Source organism: Vanellus vanellus, assembly GCF_965231255.1.
Source record: "Vanellus vanellus genome assembly, chromosome: 3".
NCBI classification, from domain to species: Eukaryota; Metazoa; Chordata; class Aves; order Charadriiformes; family Charadriidae; genus Vanellus; species Vanellus vanellus.
The window spans coordinates 60474418-60496299 of record NC_138907.1 but is presented as its reverse complement, the minus strand read 5'-3'; the positions used below and the strand labels follow the sequence as shown (position 1 = coordinate 60496299).

Below are 21882 nucleotides of genomic sequence, written 5' to 3'. Positions count from 1 at the left end.
CTTATTACAAAGTCTATGCCTTCTGCCAACAGTGCTGTAACTAATTTAGAAACCTAATACAATCGTATGTCTGTATGAAATAAATGCTCGCGTTCCCGACACACATACACCATATATATTGCACTTGTGGGATCCATTTAAATGAAAAATTTTGTACTGGTCACACTAAGGTTTTTATTATAAAGATAGTAAAGTTACTCCTGTATCTAGTACAGAAGTGAGGGGTTTCTGTTCAATGTGGGCCTTTCAATCTATACAAGGTAACTTTCCAAACATTGTGCTAGTGATAAAGGTTTTTCAGCTCAGTTATTATCGCAGGCAGTACTTTTCCTAATACCGTAAGGATGGACGACACATTGAAAATCCATTGTTTTTACAGGTTGTAGTGATTTCCAGTAGTGATGCAGAGAGTCTGCTGGTTGTTGAATCTAATGGAGAACATGGACTAATGTCTAATGGAGAACATGGAGAACATCAGTTTTAGCAAGCTCAGCTGTCATCAGAAGGGCTCCTGAAGGGCCTAGGGTAATAAGTGAAATAAATGTTTCCACTCAAATGACCTCTTCTTCAGGGAACTTCTCCTAATCTTTTTCTGATGCTGTGGAGTGGACTGCGTAGCTATGAGTATAGTCATATATAAAACACGCCAGGACCATTCTCTGGCGTGGAGAGTGGAGTGTCATGCTCATCTCCATCCAGCTAAACCTTCCCACTTGGTCCTGGTAGTCTTATCTATACGACTTCTGTGCACAGTCTCTTGTGCTGCCTCACCCATGCCCTGGGCTGTGGCTCAGAGAGTGCTTACAGGCATTGGCCAAAACCATGCCATGGGGCACACCAGTCATGCAACAGCAGAGATAACTGTGTAATACTCCTCAAACTCATGCTCTGGTCTTAGTTTACAGAGATGTTGATTGACACAAAAAGAACAGAACAGTTCCCTGATGTGAGGCATGACTTTCATCATCCCAGAGGGTCCAAAATCCCTCTCAAATGAGGTTGACTTTGCTATCTTCTCTTGAGCATGGACAGGTAAAGAACTAAGGAAAAGAAAGCCTGAAATTCAAGAAGAATAGCTGTGCCATATTATCTTCTATCACTGTCTGCATAGTGTGTTGAAGCATGGCCTTAAAATAGGACATGGTCCAACTTCCTCCCAGAGAGCAGATGAGTCATTTCAGCTATAGATGTGATGTGCAGAAGGTAAGATCATGTCTTTACTGTGATCTGGATTCCATTACAACAAAGAGGAGTTTATCCTCAACTACCTCCGTGAGAGCCCAGTGAATGTTCAGAGATCAGTGCGTGAGTTTCAAGCGTTTCAAATACTTGCAGAAAGCTCAGATGTCTTAGAGAGAAAAGAGTTCCTGGTCAAGACATTAGCATTCTTGCATCACAAAAAGAAAACAATATCAATTCTAGAAATCTTATCAGAAATGAAAGGGAGCAGCTGGCATACATTCATTTTTCCTTATTTACACACATTTTCCCTAGTGTTCAACTTCATTTTATAACCGATACAAAAAGAAATAAATTTTCTTTCCAGAAAATTAGATCTAAGATAAAGTTTGCTTTTGTAAAGAAGGGAAGTAGGATTACATTAGAGCTGCACTGGAGTAAAGGCAGTGGAATGATTAAACAGCCAGACTGCATCTGACATGTCAACCCCTGTGACAAGAAGGTGGGGGGTTTTGTCTTTTAAATAAACTGCTAGGAAGCAGCTATGAGTTAAGACTTTAAAAATTGCAATGGCAACTTGCTCATCAGTGAACAAATCTACTCCCTTCACTTAATACTAGTGATAAAAGAGGTAGAGATGATGCTTTACTTGCCATCAGAACAAGAGATTACTTCCTGAAAAAACATTTGAGTGGATTTTGGCAAACTAAACTATTCCAGGAGTAGCTGAATACAGTGACCCTGCCAGAAGTATTCTCCTCCTTTTCAGTTATTTTTATACTATATTTACATGCCTAAAGAATGGCTGTATTATTAATTTATTAAATTATTTATTAAAACCCGATTTAAAGTTGTAGAGTCATCTTTGCATTTTTTTAGTTCTAAATGGAACAGTAGCATACTATTAACAATTAGCACACCATAACTATAATAAAATATGTTTGCATGTTCAAATAGACCGTACATACAAGGTTTAAAAATGGTCAGGTAGCAGCATATTTTTCTTCTTTCTTTTTAGCAAAATAAAAAGTACAAAATGGGTAATGCTTATGACAGCAGGTTTCTGCTCCTTTGATAAAGGAAAAGACAAAAATGAAGTTTCTGTTGTCCTATACAGTACTAATATCTGTTAATATACATCATATAGCTAATACCATTTATGACGCCTTTGTAAAAACATTTAAAATCTTGTTTTTCCTTCATGCATATGTACACAAAAAACAGATAAACAACAATAAATTACTAAAGCTTCATGAAATTAAGCACTAAGGTCGTCTTAATCACATTTGTACACTGACGGATACAAAATCACTTACAAAATCATCTGTTTGTCTAATACTATCTCCTTAGCGTTAACCATGAAAAACACCCACCCAATGTGCTGGGTGTTGCTGTAAAATCTGAAATGTATTCTTTTGATATTTTAAAGTCTTGGCTTGAATATGAAAAGACCTTTCCAGGAAAGCAGGAGTTCAAACACAAAGGAAGTGACTGCAGAGTAACAAGTTACTGCACATCAGCTGATGGACAGCAACTGTCTACTGGCACACACTTAACCCACGGTCAATGAGAGGTCTTTTGATTTAGCCAGGAGTAGTGCATCGATTTTCATGAGTGAATTAAACCTGCAAACACGTGGAACACTTACTCATTTTAAGCTCGGGAAAACTTTGGAGTTGACGGCAATAGCAGATCATCGTTAAATTACACATTTGATAAATAAAAAATGAGGAAAGATGCAACTTGCAATGGTACTTTGTAAAAAAGAACTTACGTAAGAAAAAACACACCAGGCTATCACTCTTTCTAGAGAGGCATGCTTAGTGACACAGCATGGGACCAAAACAGCTGAGGAACCCTTCTGAGTAGGAACAAGGAAGTTCCCCTTGTTCAAGGGCAGAGGCTAAAAAAGGGGTTAGACAGGCTTATTCCTCTGAAAATCATGGAATAAGAAAAGCAGAAACAGACTGGATGCATTCACTAATTATCAAATAATTAGAGAAAAATAACATAAAATTACCTACTTGCAAATCAGCTCAAAAAAAACGAAATATGTGAAAAGAGGTATTTTCCACTACTTGTAAAGGAAAAACTTGTGTTTGGGGGGGAATCACACAAATTTCCAGTGCACTTGCCAGTACCCTTGAGAAAAAAAGAGCAAATGTTTGCACACCCATGACACAGTTTTTGGCAGACTTTCCTTCCTCAGCTAGCCGTTTGGGTTGCGTTCACTATCTCAGGATTTTCACCAGAGAATACAACAGAACTGAGACAGATCTAAAGAAGCGACTCCCAAAAGTAGCTTGTCCGTGGGTAAACAACACTGAGACAGAAGTGGCAGGGTAAAGCTAAACAAACGAAAAAACAATATTCTGTGCAGTGGATATGATAAAATTTGGCAACCTGCTAGCACGGCAAGATGATTCGGAAGATCAAAGTTAGGCTGCAATTCTCCCTAGCCCATCCATCTCAGATGGCAAGGACAGCTCAGGAAGTTTTTGGACTGATGAACCATGTCTGGGTTTTCGCCCAGCTAAATACCTCCCCAGTCAGCACCTCAGAGCACTGTGAGGAAGGAAACATCCAACAGAACAAGATTCACACATTAATGAAATGTTTCACTAATTGAAAGAGTTCGTTACTCTCACATAAGCCTGACATATCACGACCCTAAATATGCAACCAGGTTGTCTGCACAGACTGTCAATACTGGAACAAACATCTCCAAATGGTGTGTTCAAACCTGGAGATGAGCAGCTTACAGACTGTAGGAGCTAAGAAAATACTGTTGTGCTATTGCTTATCGGGGGCCAGTGCTACCTGGCCACAAACTACTTACTGTCACTTGCTAAGAATGGCATGGTACCTCCCTAAGGTGCTACTTAAAATATACATTAAAAGGACACAGTGAGAGATTAGATACTGGAAAAAATCTAAGCAGCCAAAAATTTTATACAAGTCTAAATAAATAACAGCGATGAAGAAACTGGGGAAGGTCTGACCCATGTACCAGAATACAACCCAAGTAAATCAAGTGAAACCATGTGGGTGGGAGAAGAAAACTGGCCTCTAGAGCAAGCAGGCACAAGATTTCCTTACATTCAAGATAATGTACTTTCCTCAGCTCTTATTCTCACTTTCAGAAGCCAACCTTATTAAAATATGCCCAGCTGGACTGGTGACAGCACATATGAAACCTATGTTTGTCATACATGGAACATCAGACTTAGCAAAGTATGGGTTGGGTGAGCATGAGTAGATCAGCTTGCAGTGTAAGCCTCATTTAGATGATGCAGTTAATGTCCAGTTAATAGGCTGGTAAAAAAAAAATAAATCAGATAAATAACACACCTTCATAAACAGATGGCAAACAAGGCTCCGATCCATATTTAGCACAGCGAAGTTACAGCACTGCACCAATACAATATCTTTGGATGGCTCTTGTATGAACACATGGTTAGATGTGTTCCAAGCAGCAGCATTGACATGGGTAATACTTAAGTATTGAATACACCAGATCTTTGCTAATATCCCTGGTACCAAGTGAACATTTCTGCTGACAAGCAACTTGGACAACTGAAGGGTAGCAGCACAAAAAAATGTACTGAGACCACTGACATAGGAGAAATTAAGAGGCTTATTCTTTAGCCTCTTAACAAGAAGGCTGATAACCATCTCGATATTAAGTTTTTTACTCAAATAAAAGCTAAAAAAAAAGATTTTAAAATCCTCATTTATTTCCTAATTTATTTCACAAACAATCTTTTAAAAAAGTCCCAAAGAGTTTTTAGGAGAAAGTTCTTTATTGTTTCCTCATTAATCATGAAAAAATTATAATGTAATTTCTGCACTGAGCTCTTTCTTCAGCCCACATAAAACCATGTCATCTTCTACAAGTCCATCAGGGTGCCACCAAAAACATTCGAAGTTCCCTAGGCCAGAGTAACAGTGACATGTCCCTTTGGTATCTGGACATTTTCATATTGGCATCTGTTAATATCTGCAGAATGACCACCACATTTCTTCACACCCATTCAACAAAGAATGTTTCTTTGCTTATGTGAAATAGCAGTTACAGAAAAGATCAACTTTGCAAAATTGGGGCTTCCTGCAAAGATCACTGCAGTATTTCTCCTTTTCACAAAAGGATCAATGTCTGTTTAAGAAAAAGTGCTGGATTGGTTTTATTTTTTTTTAAGTATTTTCTTATTATGCTTTAGTATCTATCTTACAGTCTCCTCACTGTTTATTTGTCTGACTGCTTCTCTTCACAATGCGAATAGCTTTGGGGAAGATGGAAACTAATGACCTAGCTAAGGTTTTAACCCAGACCCCCTAGTGTTTTACCAGCTGTGCTATTAGGTTAACTGGCTGAATCTCTTCTGCTTCTCTCTCTGATATTACAAAACCCAGTCTATGTATAGCATGCAATAATGTTTAAATTTTTCCCACCCCTAAATGTCCCTCTGCTACTGCCTAGCCTTGAAATTCATATAATCTATCATTGATAAATTAGAATCTGGGGAAGGATCAGACAGATTACCCAGATGGTAGCTGGGGAAGAAATATCCAACCTTTCCTAATGCAAGCCTTGTGTAATGCTCTCTGATGTAAATTTTAAGTGCTATACTGAAGGCAGAGAAGGAGAGGCATTTGTGGAGATGCTGATGCACAAGCAAAACAAAAAAAGCATTGCTCACCCACCGTCTTACACATAATTTGTTACTATAACCTGCCTTAAGCAAGATGCTTTTACTACTGTGCTCGGAAGATCAGGGAAACAGTGAACTGCAGTACAAATCACCCCACCCCACCCTCCCAAACGCCCCTAAGCAAATCCTCAATTTCAGTAGGTAGCTTGGGTTGCTGGAGTTAATCTGAGCAGCAAGATGAAAAACCTGAGGAGTCCGTCTGCTCTGTACAATCAACATTTGTCTAAGTTTCCCTAATAACATGCATACTTATGAAAATCACGGAGGAGAGCAAAGAAGGAACGGCATTTTTCAACGTGTAATGTGCAAAGCCTGCAGGCTTAATGGTCTAAATCTCAGGTTTGAAAAATTTACCCTCCCTGGAGACTCCTGTTCAAAGCTTCCATGGATCAACTCAGATCTTCCTTTTCATGAAGTAAATATATTGAATACCATGATATATATATGGATTTTGTGGACAAGACTAAAATACACACCATGTGTCTTTTCTGCCTTGCACACACTAAGATAAATCATAATATTTTTACAAAAATACAAAATCAGCATGTTGTCCTCAGTCCCAAAATGCCTTTGCCTCAGTCTTGTTTTACCATGAGTTATGATTTGACTGATTCTTCCCTTCCTTGATTTGTAGCTGTTCCCTGATGAGTGTTTATTCTGAAGCCTTTTGGGATCCTTTGGGATGGAAAGAACTATCCAGTGTTAGCTATTAATATATACATTATATAGATTTCAGCTCACTGCCCTATATATTAACTTCAAAAGACATAAAGGGTCTTAGATCAGAGGTTCTTTATTTTTAGAGAAGCTTCATAAAAAGGTTAACTTAGGTACTGAGGGAGCAGAGTGTCCTGGAAATTACTGTGCTCTCGAACAGGCAGACCACAGGCGGCTCCCAGTTTATAGGCCACAATGAGAAGCTGTGCCAGGGACAGGCATTGTACCCAGTAACTTCACACCGAGTCTGGTGACAGGAACATTGACTGTCACTTTGTCAAGTTCTTCATCACTGACTGCTTGTGGCTTATCTCAATCCCTGAGCCCAGAGGCAGGGAATCTGATGGCTGCCTAATGAAGTCAGTGGAAACTTTTCTATTGAGAAGTCTCTCTGCTAGCAACTATATAAACTCTCTCAGAATAATTCAATTTTGCTCCCTAATCTCAAAAAGAAAATCCCCAATTTAGTTTAAGAAATGAAATAAAGATTCATCCCCAAGTATAACAAGATTTAACATCAGCAAGAAGAAAGCAATGGCCAGCTGCTAGTACACAAAATTTACTTGAGAGACCTGATTCCAGGTTTTGATTGTACAGACATTATTATCTACTTCAAATCCTACTTCTGCAGGTTTGCTCTCTCCCAGCATGGCTTATCACATGTAAATCACACCCTTTCCTCCTTTGGCTCTTCTTGCAGATGGCCAATACTGCTGTATATTTAGTGTAGGCCACAACTAATCAGATCCACCTAAAGCTAAGACTGGCTGGTATATGTTTGAAATCCAAGTACAGCCTGAAACCAGCATCCTGAAATGGCAACTGATTTCTTCAAGAATTAACCTGGTTTGGAAGGGTAACATCATTTCTGATTCTTTTGGGCAAGAAAAGCAGGTCTTCCTGCAATGCTTGAGACAGACACAAAACTATTCACTCCCACAGCTCAGAGTGAAAACTAGAACCTTTTGTCCCAAAGATCTTGATTACTAGTCAAAGTAGACATATTGTAAGCTTCTTTGTTGTGCGTTGCTACATGATATTGTACAATACAAACAGGTACCAAAATGGGGGTCTTGGGTGCTACTGCAATTAAAATAGCGAAGAAAAATAGTGTGTATACACTTAAAAAACCTACTCATCAGACCAACACTACATTTCAGTGCACTACACATCCACTTTTACAATCAAATTAAAAATACAGTAGTATAAAACCTGATGGCCTGATCCTTTTTAAAGACTGTTGATAAATTCAGCACTCACTAAATTGAGATACTAACGTAATTTTTTGAGCCACCAAAGAAGTTTAGTGCACAGCTCTACTGCATGGCTCTGCCTTCACATACAGATTAGCTCTGTATGTTCCTAGACATCATGTTCTTATTTTATCACGTGACTTGAGATGAAAAAGGGATGTTTTACAGAGCTACCCTTGCAATGAAATAACTCCTTGTAAAGACGCGTGACGGTTTCAACTAAACTCGCCTTTCGTCCTTACATGACGCACTTTGGCTGTTGAGGACACAATTCCTCTCACCCCAGTTTTCTATGGATGAAGATGTCCTACCAGCTTGGCGCAGTGTTCCTGTGTACCAGCTGGAGCTCAGCTCCTCCGCGCTGACCCAACTGGAGATTGCTATGTGCAGAAGAGGCACTCAAACATACCTGTGGCTTTGCACTCAGTGCATGTCTCAAGCATCTTTCTTTAAGAGCCTGAAACACTTCAGTCTACATCAAGTAAACTTATTACAAAGTCTGATTTAACCTTAAGTGGTGTCATCGTTAACGTGGCAAGCAGAAGAATTTTGATGACAAGAATCATTTTATTCTCTAGCTCCTCAGTGCTCTGAATAGATCCCAAATCCCCAAATGAGAGCAAAAAATGTATTCTCAGAGAAAAAGTCTTTTTAAGATCTAAAAGAAAACTACAGTATCTTTTTTGTTGCAATAAGAATTCTTTGATCTATTTTCTTCCTTCTGGTTTCTTTTTTTAAGAAGAAAACAGATTTCAGGGAAAAGAATCTCTACCATCACACGTCAGTATTAAGCCATAAATCTGATCAGGAATTGTAGGTGCAAAACACCAGATTGGTATTCTGTGTCTTCCACACAAGTGAAAACATTTAAATTTTGTTAGAAGAAAATAGATGACAGTGGAATTTACGTAATGACTGCGCGCAAATAAGCATGCCCAGAAAACAGTTAAAGGGGAGAAAAATACCTATATGAAATCTAATGGGCAAATTAGGAAATTGTAGTTACACGAATTCAGTTGCTACTTAGTGTTTATAGGGAAGCACAGAGAACATCAAAATGCCTGATCACATCCCATCTGTTACAACCTCTTGCTGGATAACATCTTGCCTGCCAAAAAAGCTATTTAAATTTACTACATTGCAGCTACTGATAAATATCACTTCTGTGAAGATCTAATACTAAATAGGGACTAGATCTGAGGATAAAGCTTACAGCAGTTGTGTCAAAAAGATCCAAATTTTGCTTCGTATAACACCTGTACTCTTACAAGCAAGCCTGCAGTTTCTTACACCCTGTCCCTGTCTGTGATACGTTTTTAATAAAGCATACAACTGTACAACAATCCTCAAAAGCTGGATCACGTCAACAACAGAGGGAAATAAAGCTAGAATGAAAAGAATGACACAAATAAAGAAAAAAGAAAAGGTACTAGGAGGAGGTGACGGAGAAGAGGAAGGCTACTATTCAACAATTTTGGAGGTGCTTACTCCAGGCACTTTCCACATAGATCTGACAGGCACAGAATGGTGCCAAGAAACTGCCTCCAGCAATGGAATACATTTTCCAGCACATCACAGCAGCTGCAACGGCATCAATTCTGCTTGCAATCCATGTCCAAACAGAAAAGTTCTCAGTGGTCCGATTTCAGCATATCTCAAGGACTAATTAAATCCTCATTACTATCTTCTAATTATTCCAGTGCTCTGGGATTTTACTGAGCAAGTCCCCAATGGTGCATTAGATGAAAAGGGTTAAATAACCTGTGTTGATTTTGAGACTCCAGATCTATTTCAGACCTTTAGCATATCATCAGCATTATCATGAATATTTAACTACGTACCGCTGTGAAAATTATAAGGAGAAAACAATTAAAGATTTTTTAAAAATTAATTCTGACCCATATACATTTGCACTAATAAATAAGGCTTCTTTAAGTATCCCCATTATGAGGGTGCTTGCTAGAGTAATAACGTGAAGTCATTAACTGTTTCCATTAAATCCAATGGTTTTCAGGAGCTCCCAATTCACTATTTTAATCTAAGACTGAAACCTGACATGTACATATCCAACAGGATAAGCATGAAAAATATTACTTAAAAGTAGGTAACTAAGCTTTTTCAAAATTAGGTAAGGAACCATTCATTTCTGCAGGAATAAAATGCTTATTTCATCATTATCGTGACACATATTCTATTGGTATTTGCATAGGTGAGTATTCACATACGCAGATGGACATCTCCGTTAGGTTACAAAAGTAAGAGTGGGAGTACAAGCTAGTGGCCAGGTCGGAAGGCTTCTTTTTCACACTGCAGCTTCAGGAAACTGATATATGGGGTCAATTTGCATATGCTGGATTTCTATTTGATGCACACAAATAACTTCTAACCCACTGAGCAGTTCTAGGTACCAAGCACATCCTCAAAGTGTGGCTTCCAAGACCCAAACAGATGAGATAGGTAGGTATGGCTGAATATAGGGAACTCAAGTGACTGTGTACCTCAATTATTTGCCAAATGGTCGTGACAGCTGTGGTATCACTGCTGTCCTACCTCTGGGGGCTGATGTAACTAAAGTTTATAAAAAGCTTTGACTTCAATAAATACAAAAAATCAAACCCCTACTTTTGATCATAGTAAAGAAAAGTCTGGAGTAGCCACATCAGAAGCAAAGAGCAAAACATGCATCCTTTCCCCCGAAAAGCATAGCAGGTTTCAATGACTGGCTTAATTAGTTGTGAGTACATTTTCATGTGGTATCCCCAAGTAACAGTAATTGCTGGGATTCAGCAGCAGTTAAATGCACGTGTAGGTGAGCGGATATGGCTACTCCTGCTTCCCCAAGAGACTTCTGACCTGCACAGGCTGCTTCCTCTGTCTCCAGAGCAATTTGGCTCCGAGAGTTCATTAAGGTATGTGGGACTTACTTGAAGTCCCAGAACTTTCAAAGACATGGGAGCTGAGACACAGGTTATGCACATAAAAGTACATGCAATTTCTTATTGCCCAGGTAGACAATGTGTGTTGGTAGAACTGAAAAAGTTTCATTGATCGGGCATCAAACAACAGTGGCCAGTTACTGATTCTGGGAGAAGAACAGAAGTGGGCTGCCTACTCAAAATAGCCCACTCAATTTACACTGACCCAGGTCCAAATGTCCTACAGCTTGAGCAGGACATGAAAAATTTTGAAATTATTTTTAAAAAAGTAAGCATTTTTATGCTTATTACAAAATGTATGAAATAAGCTATATAAAAAGCAAGCTGAAGAGCACAAAAAATCCAGTCCCCCAAGAAACTTCCATTACTGTACATACGTATATACATTCCAACTCTCCCCCTTCCACACACAGAATGTGCATGTAAAAATATGCTCATTGCTTTAAGTCGCACTGTATGACAGGGGATATATAGTCTTAGGCAGGCAAACATAAAAATCCCAGCTGGGTGCTGAATAACCATGGAAAGTAGGGTAAAATATAATCAAACACTTTCATAATAAAATAAATAAGTGTAAACTTAATGGTTCAAGGCAGTGGTCTAGCATCCAGAAATGCAACAGCTCAGACTCCGCCTGTCAATCAAGCTTCACAATATCTACTAAATAACATTTTTTTCAAGTATTGAGAGCAGAGGATTCTGCTCAAGAAACTATTAGTAGTCTTTTGTTCGTTCAATTCTCTCTCTAAACAAGGAAAGAAATGTTATAAAAAGTGCTAAAACAAACATTACCTTATCCTACGGAGGGTCTCTGGGTTTTTTGTTTTCATTTTCTTTTTTTTTCTTTTCTTTTTTTGGGAGAAAGTGTATCAGTAAGCCAAGAGTTTATATTACTGTAACAGATGCCTATGGATCAGGTGTCCTTAGCAGGAACGATTTTCTGCTCAGGTTTTTATCAGTAAATGACAAGCACCTTCCCTTTGAGTCCCCATCACTCCCCCCCTTCCTTTCTTCAAGTTCAGTGGAAACCAGTTCAAGCAAGCAAAGGAATCAACTAATGTAACAGCCTTTTTAAAAGGTGAAGTTTTCCATTTCAAAGGAGCCTCTAATCAATGACAGGGCGCAAAAGGGAATGCACGCATGTTTATGCGCATATAGCACAGACTTTAGAGAAGCTTTGGGGAACATGTTCTGCAAAATCAATATGACCTAGCTAGTTACAAATTTCATATCTGCTGCATGAAACAAAAGGACTTCTTGTACAAGCTGGGTCACAAGGATCATGCATATTGCATCAGATTTTGCATATGAAGAGTGCAAAAACTGCAACATTCCCAAACACATTTTCTCTAACAACATACCCACAATTCTCACCCCCCTGCACCGAGGAAGAACCCTACTAAATCAACCCATAAATTTTATTTCTCTCACTGTTATTTACTTGTTTGACTTCCCAGCTATGGCAGCTGTCTTCTCTGTTTTACTTTTGAATACCCCTCTGCCTCCCCCAACCATATAATGACCCTCCTTTTTGTTCTACAGCAGCAACGGAGAGGTTCCATCTTTCCAGCTCTGTCAGACCTGCCTAACTCATCCCACAAAGCCAGGTGAGGAACACACGCTGCAGAAACAATTATTACTGGGCAGTGTTAACATTTTGTGCCAAGACTCAGTTGTGCCAGGAACTGCACACATCTTTCTGACATGCTTGGCTCTTTGAAGCCTCAATCTGATCCACACTGCCTTGTGACATTCTGTCTCACAAAACAACATGTATTTGTACTGGGTACTGAGGCCATTCTTTTTTCACCAAACATGCACATTATTCTAAAAATTTCTGAAGGGGAAAATAAGTCCCTGCACTGACAACTGTGTATAAAGAATGACTGAAAAGGAAACAAAATAAACAAGTTGAGTGTGGAATTCTGTGTTTCATGTTCTCATTAATCAGCATTCCTGGGGGAGGAGACATCCAACACAGAAAACCAGCAAAAATTAAGACTCTCTCCCCTTCTTTGTGAGTCCTCTTAGTTCCTCCTGGATGCTATCCCAGAAATTTGTCATTCTGTGAGTTCAACTTGTTTCACTGTGAGAAAACTTCTAGTATTTATGGTATCCCCATATGGTGCTACTTGGAATATTTCTGGTAGCAAGACATTTTAGGAGGGGCATTTCATAAATAACTCCATGTTTATCACAGTTATCATGTGTCGGTTCTGCAAGCTTGTCTCTGGCACATGTTAACCACTGCATGGACAGGATGCCCAGTTTACAGCCGTTGATTGTATGTACGGCCATGCAACAAAGCTGAGACAACTATCTTCCGTGAGCTAAGGAGGAAGGAGGCGAAACGAAAAGGGCTTAAAGTTTATAAATGGTAACATTAAAGAAAAAAAAATGCTCTGTTTATTTCTGTGAACACTTGCTAGGAAGCACCCTTTTAGAACAGTGCCGTTGCCTGTAAGGTTTTCCCTTGCAAGACTTCCAAATCTTTGAACCATTTCACCCAAATAGTTGTTTCCCCTTTATATTTAAAGATCTTTTTATTTCTAGAACTGGCCAGAGGACTAGCTATTGTGTTCGTGCAAAGACATCAGAGATGAGAATTTTAAGAATGGTAGCGAAACTGCAGTGCTTGTAGCTAGCGCTATTTCTATACATCTTAATTCCAAGACAGACAACAAAAAGTTGAATTCTCTAGGATATGAATCAAGCATTTACAGCAAAGCGCCTTTATACTCTGAGCATTCACTGTATTTTGAGAAAGCCTTGTTTCCAATTATATTTTGGTAAAACCTGCTATTCAGTTGCTCTTTCCCCAGAGAAGGAAACCCCCTGAGCCTTTTACAATGAGGACTGTCATTATTTTCCCTGGGAAAAGAAAAGAAATACCAGGAAATCTCACATTGCTAATGTGCAACTTAAAATGAAGGCTGTATTTGGCACCAACTAAAAAAGCCCCAACACCTAACAAACCTCGGTCCTGTGGCATTGGTGACTGGCTCAAGGCAGGGTGGGAGCTGGATTCTGACTGGCTGCCAGGAGGCTGCGGTGGCATCTGACTGCCTGTAACACACAGAGAAAAAAGGGAAAACAGACTTGCTTTTAACATTGCAATGCACAAAACCAAGCCTTGCTGCATTTTTCAACCACTCAACATCAAAGAAAGTACCAGCTGTACAAGGTAAAGACAGAGCTCAACAGGTCTAGCTTTTTTCTTTTTTTTTAAATTTTTTTCTTCTTTTTCCTTTTTTTTTTTTGTTTTTTGAAACCCACGGAGGAAACATGCATAAACATATTTAGCAACAGGCATGGTGAAATGTTCAATTTCTTATTGAGTGAGTTCCCAACCTCACCGACATGATCCAATTTATAGCTGCAAATCTCCTGACACATATTTCTGTTAGAGAGTTTAACAAAATCCAAGTCTGCTGAACAATAGGGCTCATCCTGCCGAGCTTAAACTGGCCTCCAGCCAGGCAGACATGGACTGCTGCCAACAATATTACCAATGAAAAATTCAGTCAATACAAAAATGACTAACAACAACAGTTTAGAAAGTATTTCAATGAATCAGTGGTTTTAATATTATTTGAATGTCCACATAGAACGTGGGAATACAGAATAATATGTAGGTGCACGTGGTGAAACTGAACCATGTTTGAAAGAGATCAGTCAGAACGGGTGTATCTTATTATTCAAATAAAGGCAAAAGGAAGATATTTGCTTATTAAAATATCCATCCAGAACAGACAGACCCATTTTTATAGCCCTGTTCAGAAGACATCCACGCAGTTTATCTACTACTGTCTACCCACCACAGAGAAGAACAGCACTCACAGTGCCGTCTGTGAGGCTCAGGACACAAAATCTTCCCTTTCATATTACTGATAGTAAAGCAGGTGTTTATTGCACAGAAACAAGTCACTCCTCTGGGTCACCACTCCACACCATGTCAAGCGGGGAGGTCCCCGCTGCCACCCTCCTGTTGCCACACCACCCCAACGGCCTCGTGCCCAACAGCCAACCTGCCAGAGCCTGAGCAGGAGTAAGAACAAGACTTGCATGTATGTCCCCTGGGACTTCTTTCCGCTGCTGGTCTGAGACACGGCTGCTCTTGACAGCCCAAGCGACTTGAAGACCACCTCAGGTTAGGCAGCAAGTATATACTTTAAGCACTTAGACACTGTAGTGATGAGCGCAGCATAAATAGCTGCAGACAGATTTATACCCCTCATTCTCAGAAACTGCTCAGATTGTTTTCCATTTGAAAGAAATGGAAAGAATAAAAACACAGGCAATAGATTTGTGCCTGCTGAGACTCATTTCCTCCTGCTCAGCAGCCGCCCCTCCACAGTGGCAGGAGCGAGAATCCCGCGGCCGGTCCTGGCGCTGGGAGCCGGGGCTGATGGGGGGCTAGCAGAGGCTGCTTGCTCTTTAGAGCAACGAGGTAAACGCAGGAAAACAAACATGTCTGCTCTGCCCCGTCCACCTCCCACCCTTCAAAGCAACTGGCTCTCAGCATCGACTCTAAAGAAAGGCCAGATTGATAAAGAACAGAAAGAAAATCCATAAAACGTAGAGTGTAACCACTGCCTAGCTATTCAGATGAGGTGCATTTGCACTAAAAAACATGACAGTCAACATTACCGGGAGCAGCTGTGACAACTGTCTCAGAGATGCAAATGCTGGACTGGAGGCAGAATTGCTCCTCCAAAAGACCAAACATGCCACTCAGTGCCGGAGGCTTTGGGATCCACGGCCCATTCACGAACTCTAAAGGCATATGACAATAATATTCTGGCTTATGTTTTGATGTCACTCAAGAGCGGGCTGTGGAGACGGTGAGTGCCTGCATTATAATGAACGCTTTCTGCTTGACAGCAAGGATTCAGTGACTCAAGATTGTAAACAAACAGCAATTCCATGTTAACACGGGGCACTGCCACTTCCACTGTGTACGCCTGAGGCACTGCCATCAGAATACTTCAAGTTGATCTGAACCATCTAAGATTTTTATAAATACTTGGAAAAAAAATAAAGGCGGGGTAGTCCTGACTGCACCACACAGCTCCCAGTGGGATCCCCCTTTAGGTGGAGGCTTGGCAAACTTTGAGAGACATTAATAGTGCGTGGAAGATTTATGCTAGGCAACATAATTTTGAATACATTTATACAAGGTCTTTAATTTTTTACATCGATAATAACTTCAGTTATCTGGCAGAAGCCTTATCCTGCACAGGCAGATGTGCAAGCACGGACCGGGAGTCAAAGCCTAGAACAGTGCGTGTACGACATGTACAGAGAAATCATTTTCATCTGCATCCTTAGGGAATACAGACTCAGGAGTTTTTCAAATTCACTGGAATTATTAGCCTCTACAAACATCAACAGTATTTTACTAGCTCACTTTTTAAAGTTTACTTCTGGTCTTTTTCTCTATTGGAAAAAAAAACTTCAAAGCAGAATTTTCGTTTCACAAGGAAAACAATTTTGTAAACAAGACCAATGCTACACATATTCAAACAAGTAACAAACTTGCAAGAGAAGTGTCCATTATGCTAATTATCAGTGGGTGCTACAAATTATCCAGGTACTGGACATGAAAGTTTCACACCAAAATGTTTTCAGTCAAACTGTCATTTTATCCTCAGAAGCGATCTGAAAAGTAAAAAGAGGTTAAGCACCCAAATACCTTTGAAGACTTGAAGTGAACTCTTAATTTGGGTATCTAACTCTTATTGATTGGGAGCTGATGACAGGACTTTAAAAACCTTTGAAGATGCTGTCTGCCATGCTTTTTAAGTTTCTTTGTCATGAAAAGAAATGACCTTAAAGATTTTCCATTTCTTTCCTTTAAATGATATTAATCCTTCTCTCTTTCAACCAGTATCGTAGTTGGGATTCTTGGAAGACACTTTAAATAATACATGAACAGACTTTTGTATTTTCTTAGGGAAGGAAAACTTCTACAAAAGAAAAACAACCTCTTTTCTTTTTAAATGTAAATTCTACAGCTATTTAAGAGAGGGAAAAAAACCCAACATATTTTTTTCGCTGACAGACTACTGCCTCCTTTGACCCAATGACACACAGATGGAAGTTTAAACAGGGATGACCATTTCCCATGTTTTGTATAGTATTGTTGCTGCATTGGTGAGATGTCACCTGCCAAAACTTATGCAAAGTAAATAGTACGGATATTTCACAATATTTTTATTATGCAAGTTCACAGCAAGTACAATAATGCATGTTAAAAGGATATATGCTGCAACACTAGTTCTTTCACCTAGATTTAACAGAGGAGCAAAACGGTATTCGAATTTATATAGCTACCTTGTAAAATTAGTTGTTAAAACTACTAAAACCAGCAGTCTACCTAATATCATATGTCTGCTATTTAAAAAAAAAAAAAAAGTAAAGTCAGTTGAAGAGGTGAGAGAATTTAAAAATGCTTAATAGCACAGTTGTAAGCTGGTTTTCTATTTTTTAAACTATGTTAGAAATGCTTTTAGACATTTTGCATGTGACTGAAAATCTATGCTTGAAATAAAGTCAGGAGAGACTGCACTGCACCTTTGGAAAAAATGGATTGAGAAAAGTACTAAATGGTGATTGCATTATGACTACAGCCATGAAATCTGCAGTTAAAGTGTAAAAAGTAAATTCCTTAGAGCCAACATAGCAAGAAAGAGCAGACCTTTGATATCCTGCTGAGGAGGAGTCCTTACAGTGAATTACGGCCCAAATCAGTAACATTTTGAAACATGCTGAGGGCTCTCTGCTCCCATCACTGTAATGACACTGGAGGATGCTCAGCAGCGATACCCTGTACCAGTTGGACAATACCTCACAGAATTGTGCCTGAACAATTGAATCAAGAAAGCACTTCAGTGATAACAGGTTCCCCCTGGGAAATTACTAGTTAAGGAGGGAAGGAGGGATATCAGCACAGGAATTTTAAGATGTGTGAGGAACTGGGAAATGGTGGGGCAGGGGACTGATCACAGCCTGTGTTGAAAGGGGAACATTGGGCTGGAAGTCAGAAGTTAAAGATCTTGTGGGTTGTCTGTCGGACAATTCTCAATTAAATTTAGGAATTAAGAGCTAGGACTGGATTAATGACATTGGCTGATTACACAGTAGGGAAGTTTAGTCAATACAGAAGATGATCAGATCTAAGAAACTGGACCACCATTTGGGTTGGAGTAACAAAAATGCAAACATTTATACTCACAGACCAGAAATAGGCCTTTTCTAACTGAAGAGCTGTGGGGTTATCATTCAGAAATGGGAGAAGAAAAGGAAGGAAAATCTGACCATATTTGTTGACCTACAAATGGTTATAACCTACAAATGGTTATAACTAACCATTTATATGATTCTAACCATTTGATGTCACCCTGAATCAAACAAATTTATTATTAGGATGAATTAGGAGAATTGTTTCCAGCAGTGGTAAGGAAACCTAATGCCATTGCTGACATGTCAGTGGTGAGCCTTCACACAGACAAACCCAAAAAAGCCTAATGCTAACTCGAAACTGGAACGGAGAATGGCTGGCTACCAGCATGATGTGACAGGAGGCTGAAAGAACGAGTATTATTTAGCATGCCAAAAGCAAAAGCTGTGATTTTGTGACTTCTTTTTAAAAATATATTTGTGGCTAAATATCAGGGAGGAAAAGGAGTACGATGTTTAGGATGATAATTAAACCATTACTGGAATTTGAAACAACTTCCTTTTAGGAATAATGAGGTCCAGGAAACCTAGTGATTAAGATGAAATGTGATAAAATAATGGGATTATATCACACAGTCGATGTGACAGTAAAGGCTCACAGACCGGAAGGGACATTCTGGGTCTCAGAGCCCTACATAAGAAATGAAAGATCATAAATAGGTTTCTATATAGGGTTGCTTTAAATGAGCTTTTCAGGAAATTGGAAGTGAGGTGCAAATGACCTCAAAGGAAAGATTTTTTCCTATGGGTAGCATAAAGGGAAAATGGTCATGTGGTTTGTGTTATCTCTTTCATCTTACAAAGTCTATGACCCCTTAAGAAGAAAGATTATTTTCTTCCTTAATTTATGCATTATAACTAAGTTTCCTGTTGCATCAACAGTATTTTTAAATGACTTATTCACTGGAGTAAAGAGCAAGGGTTGCCTGCATATCCCCCTAAATTATGACGCTCAAAATATTAAAACCTTCCTCGTACCCACACATTAACCTGAGGACCAATGCTTTAAAAGGCCAGCGACACAAGGACCCTTTCAGATACAGCAGCCGTGGCCCCGCTGAGCTGCTCTGGGGGGATACGTGGAGTCAAGCGTGCTTGAACCAAGCCTTCTGGCTCTTCTCAGCAACACGCTGCCGCTAATAACCCCTTGCTAGCGACAGCAACGCTGGTAATCCACTGCTGCCTGCTCACTGAGGAGATTTCTACCTCCCTGCACACCGAGGTGATTTCCACCTCTCTGACCCAGCAGCTCGGGACCAAGTATGAAGCCTTCCCGCCTCAGAGCCTTCCTGCTCTCAGCGGCCGGCTGTGTGGCTTGCTGAAGGTGAGATCACAAGTGGCTGATTTGTTCTGCCGCAACAATGGAAAGGGTCTGTAAACACGAAGATTATAAACTTAAGCCAGACTTATGGATGTTCCACGTTACAAAAAGTTATCAAGATTGTTGTTGGACCTGGCCCAGATTTTCTGTATTACCTTATAAAGCAAATGCTCCAAAGACACAAGATTCCCTAACATACAGGAGTATCACTCACAATCCACACAAAATCAACAAAAGGTAAAAAAACCACTTCTCATGAAAGTATATAATTCTCAGACTACTAATCCTTGAAAGTTACACTCCATCTTCTTTTTCATATTTGGGTTACATTTACCATATCAAGGAGTGGGTTGTGAGCAAGTTCCAGAGATGTCACTGTAACCTAAGTGCTAAATTGCTCTCAAATCTCCATTAAAAAAGGCAACACTGAGCTAAGGTGGCCTGCAGAACCCTAGCTCTGATTTTTCTCCACACACATGCAATAGCATAAACATCTTAATTTCATGACCAGAAGCTACTTATTTGACATAACACAACATTTAATTCAAAGTAAAGTTGACACTGACAGGATGAAGTAGCTATTCAATATTTTGTTTCATCCTCATTATTCAGCATGTTGTCCCAAGGTATTACTTATGGAACACCATCCAAATGTCACCCTCACTACAGAATAATTCATTATATTATGGACTTTTTTAAAAAAAAGAATTAAGTAGCTGAAACTGGAGTCTGCCAAATTAGACATCCAAGTTTTATTCCCAGGTTGTGTAACCTCTGAGTAAGGTATGAAGACTTTTAACAAACACTCAGGAGTATGAAGTGAAATCATTGTTAGTACCGCCTAAACCGACAATGGGCTGAGTGGCAAGGGGCAGGAAAGCAAATATATTGCCCCCCAAGGCCAAACCTCACTTTGCTGGGCAGCAGGAGGGAGAGCAGCAGCAGCCACTCCAGAAGTCACTCTGTGTCTGGACCCAAGTGAAGCACCACAGCATTTTTTTCCTGAGATTTTGGCAACAAGCCCAAAGCAAGCTGTCAATGGGAATCTACAAAAGGCTACGACTCACCCAAATAATGAATGGACTTCCAATAGGCCACAGCAAGCACCTGTCTGCCTGAGGACTATTCCCCTCCAACACATTTCAAAATCCTGCTGCAAACCAGGAAGGCATTAGAGCTCCTCAAAATTAAGGATGCATCATTTATTTATTTATATAAGCAAAGGCATAAGTCGGTCTAAATCGAGGGATCACTACTTCTCTATCCTCAAAAACATCCACCCCAGACATGTAATTTCACTTTACAGTTATGAGAAGTTTCATTTGGGGGGATCAAATTCTTTCTGCTTTCCCCTCTGCCTAACTCTGCGTTCATTTAATGCATTATTTCCATTAAACTCCGGAGAGTTCCCAGCCCAGGGTATTTCGGCTGGAGACAGATCGAGAATGGCGCAGCCCAGGATAGCAACCAGTTAAATCTTTTCTAATCCCCGCATTCAAAAATGGTGGTGCACAGTGGCTGGCACGCAGGAACTGAATAGAGCAGGCAAGCTTGTATTTCTCTCACCAGGCCAAATTAATAAAAACAAAACCTGATTTCTCCTTCTCGTTTTCCTATTCTTCCTGCTCCCCAATATTTTTCCTCTTTCAAACAATTTTTTTTTTTGTTTGAGAAGCTTATGTTTGGCTGCCTTCTGAAGAAACGGGCACAGTGACAGATGAAAGGCCGTATTCATCGCCTAATTCAGAATAGGGAAAAAAACGACTGCTGTGCATTTAAGATTCTAACAACCTTGCAATTTTGTATAGCCGTTTTCCCCAACCCGTTCTTTTGAAGAAATCTGCTTTTATTCTGTTAATAACTAACCACAGTTGCAGCAGCATGGATCCGATTAGCAGTTCTTACGCTACAAAGGAGAGGGGGGGAGGGCTGTGAACAGGGTTGCCAATTTGTCCACCTGGGTCCCCAGGAGAAAGATTAGATGAGGCGCTTGCTCCTTTCTTCCCCACTCACTCACTGCTCCGCACTAGACAGACCTCTTCAAAGCTCAGCCACTGACTTCATTTTTATTTTTTTCCCCCTCTAAAGTCTCATTTAACCGCCCCTCCACATGTTTTGCACTCTGTGTCACAGCGTCCCTCCAAAGCGACGGCATGAATTGGGATGAGAGGGGTTGGGAGAGGCTGCAGCCACAGCTTGCCCAGCGCTTTCTCTCATGCCTCTACGGGGCCCCTAAATGGCTTTTAGATTTTGTAAATCATATTTTCTTAAATTTGTGCAAACTGAAGATAAAAAGTGTCTATGTTCTGTAGGGAACAATCCAATGCCTGTAATCACACCATATTTTTTTACCCTGTCCTTTTAAGCCTTTCGTAAAAATGACAGTTTTGCCTGCATTTAGACTGAAGTAGGAGACTGCAAAGGGCTGCATGGAGTTAGTCATTCGTAATTACTTGGGACACGACATTACATGTTTGTTAATGCAAAAAGCATATGCTTCAGCTAGAGAAAAAACATTCTCA

General features: G+C 39.8%; 1 protein-coding gene across 1 annotated transcript in view; it reads right to left on the bottom strand.

Annotated features, from left to right (window-relative positions):
• Window positions 1-21882, bottom strand: part of ARID1B (AT-rich interaction domain 1B) — a gene marked incomplete at its 5' end in the record, with an annotated part of 340856 nt that overhangs the window by 72097 nt on the left and 246877 nt on the right. The window contains one exon of the mRNA XM_082481489.1: window positions 13774-13863. Within this exon, the coding sequence (XP_082337615.1) occupies window positions 13774-13863 (90 nt within the window). The remainder of the gene's footprint in view (window positions 1-13773; window positions 13864-21882) is intronic.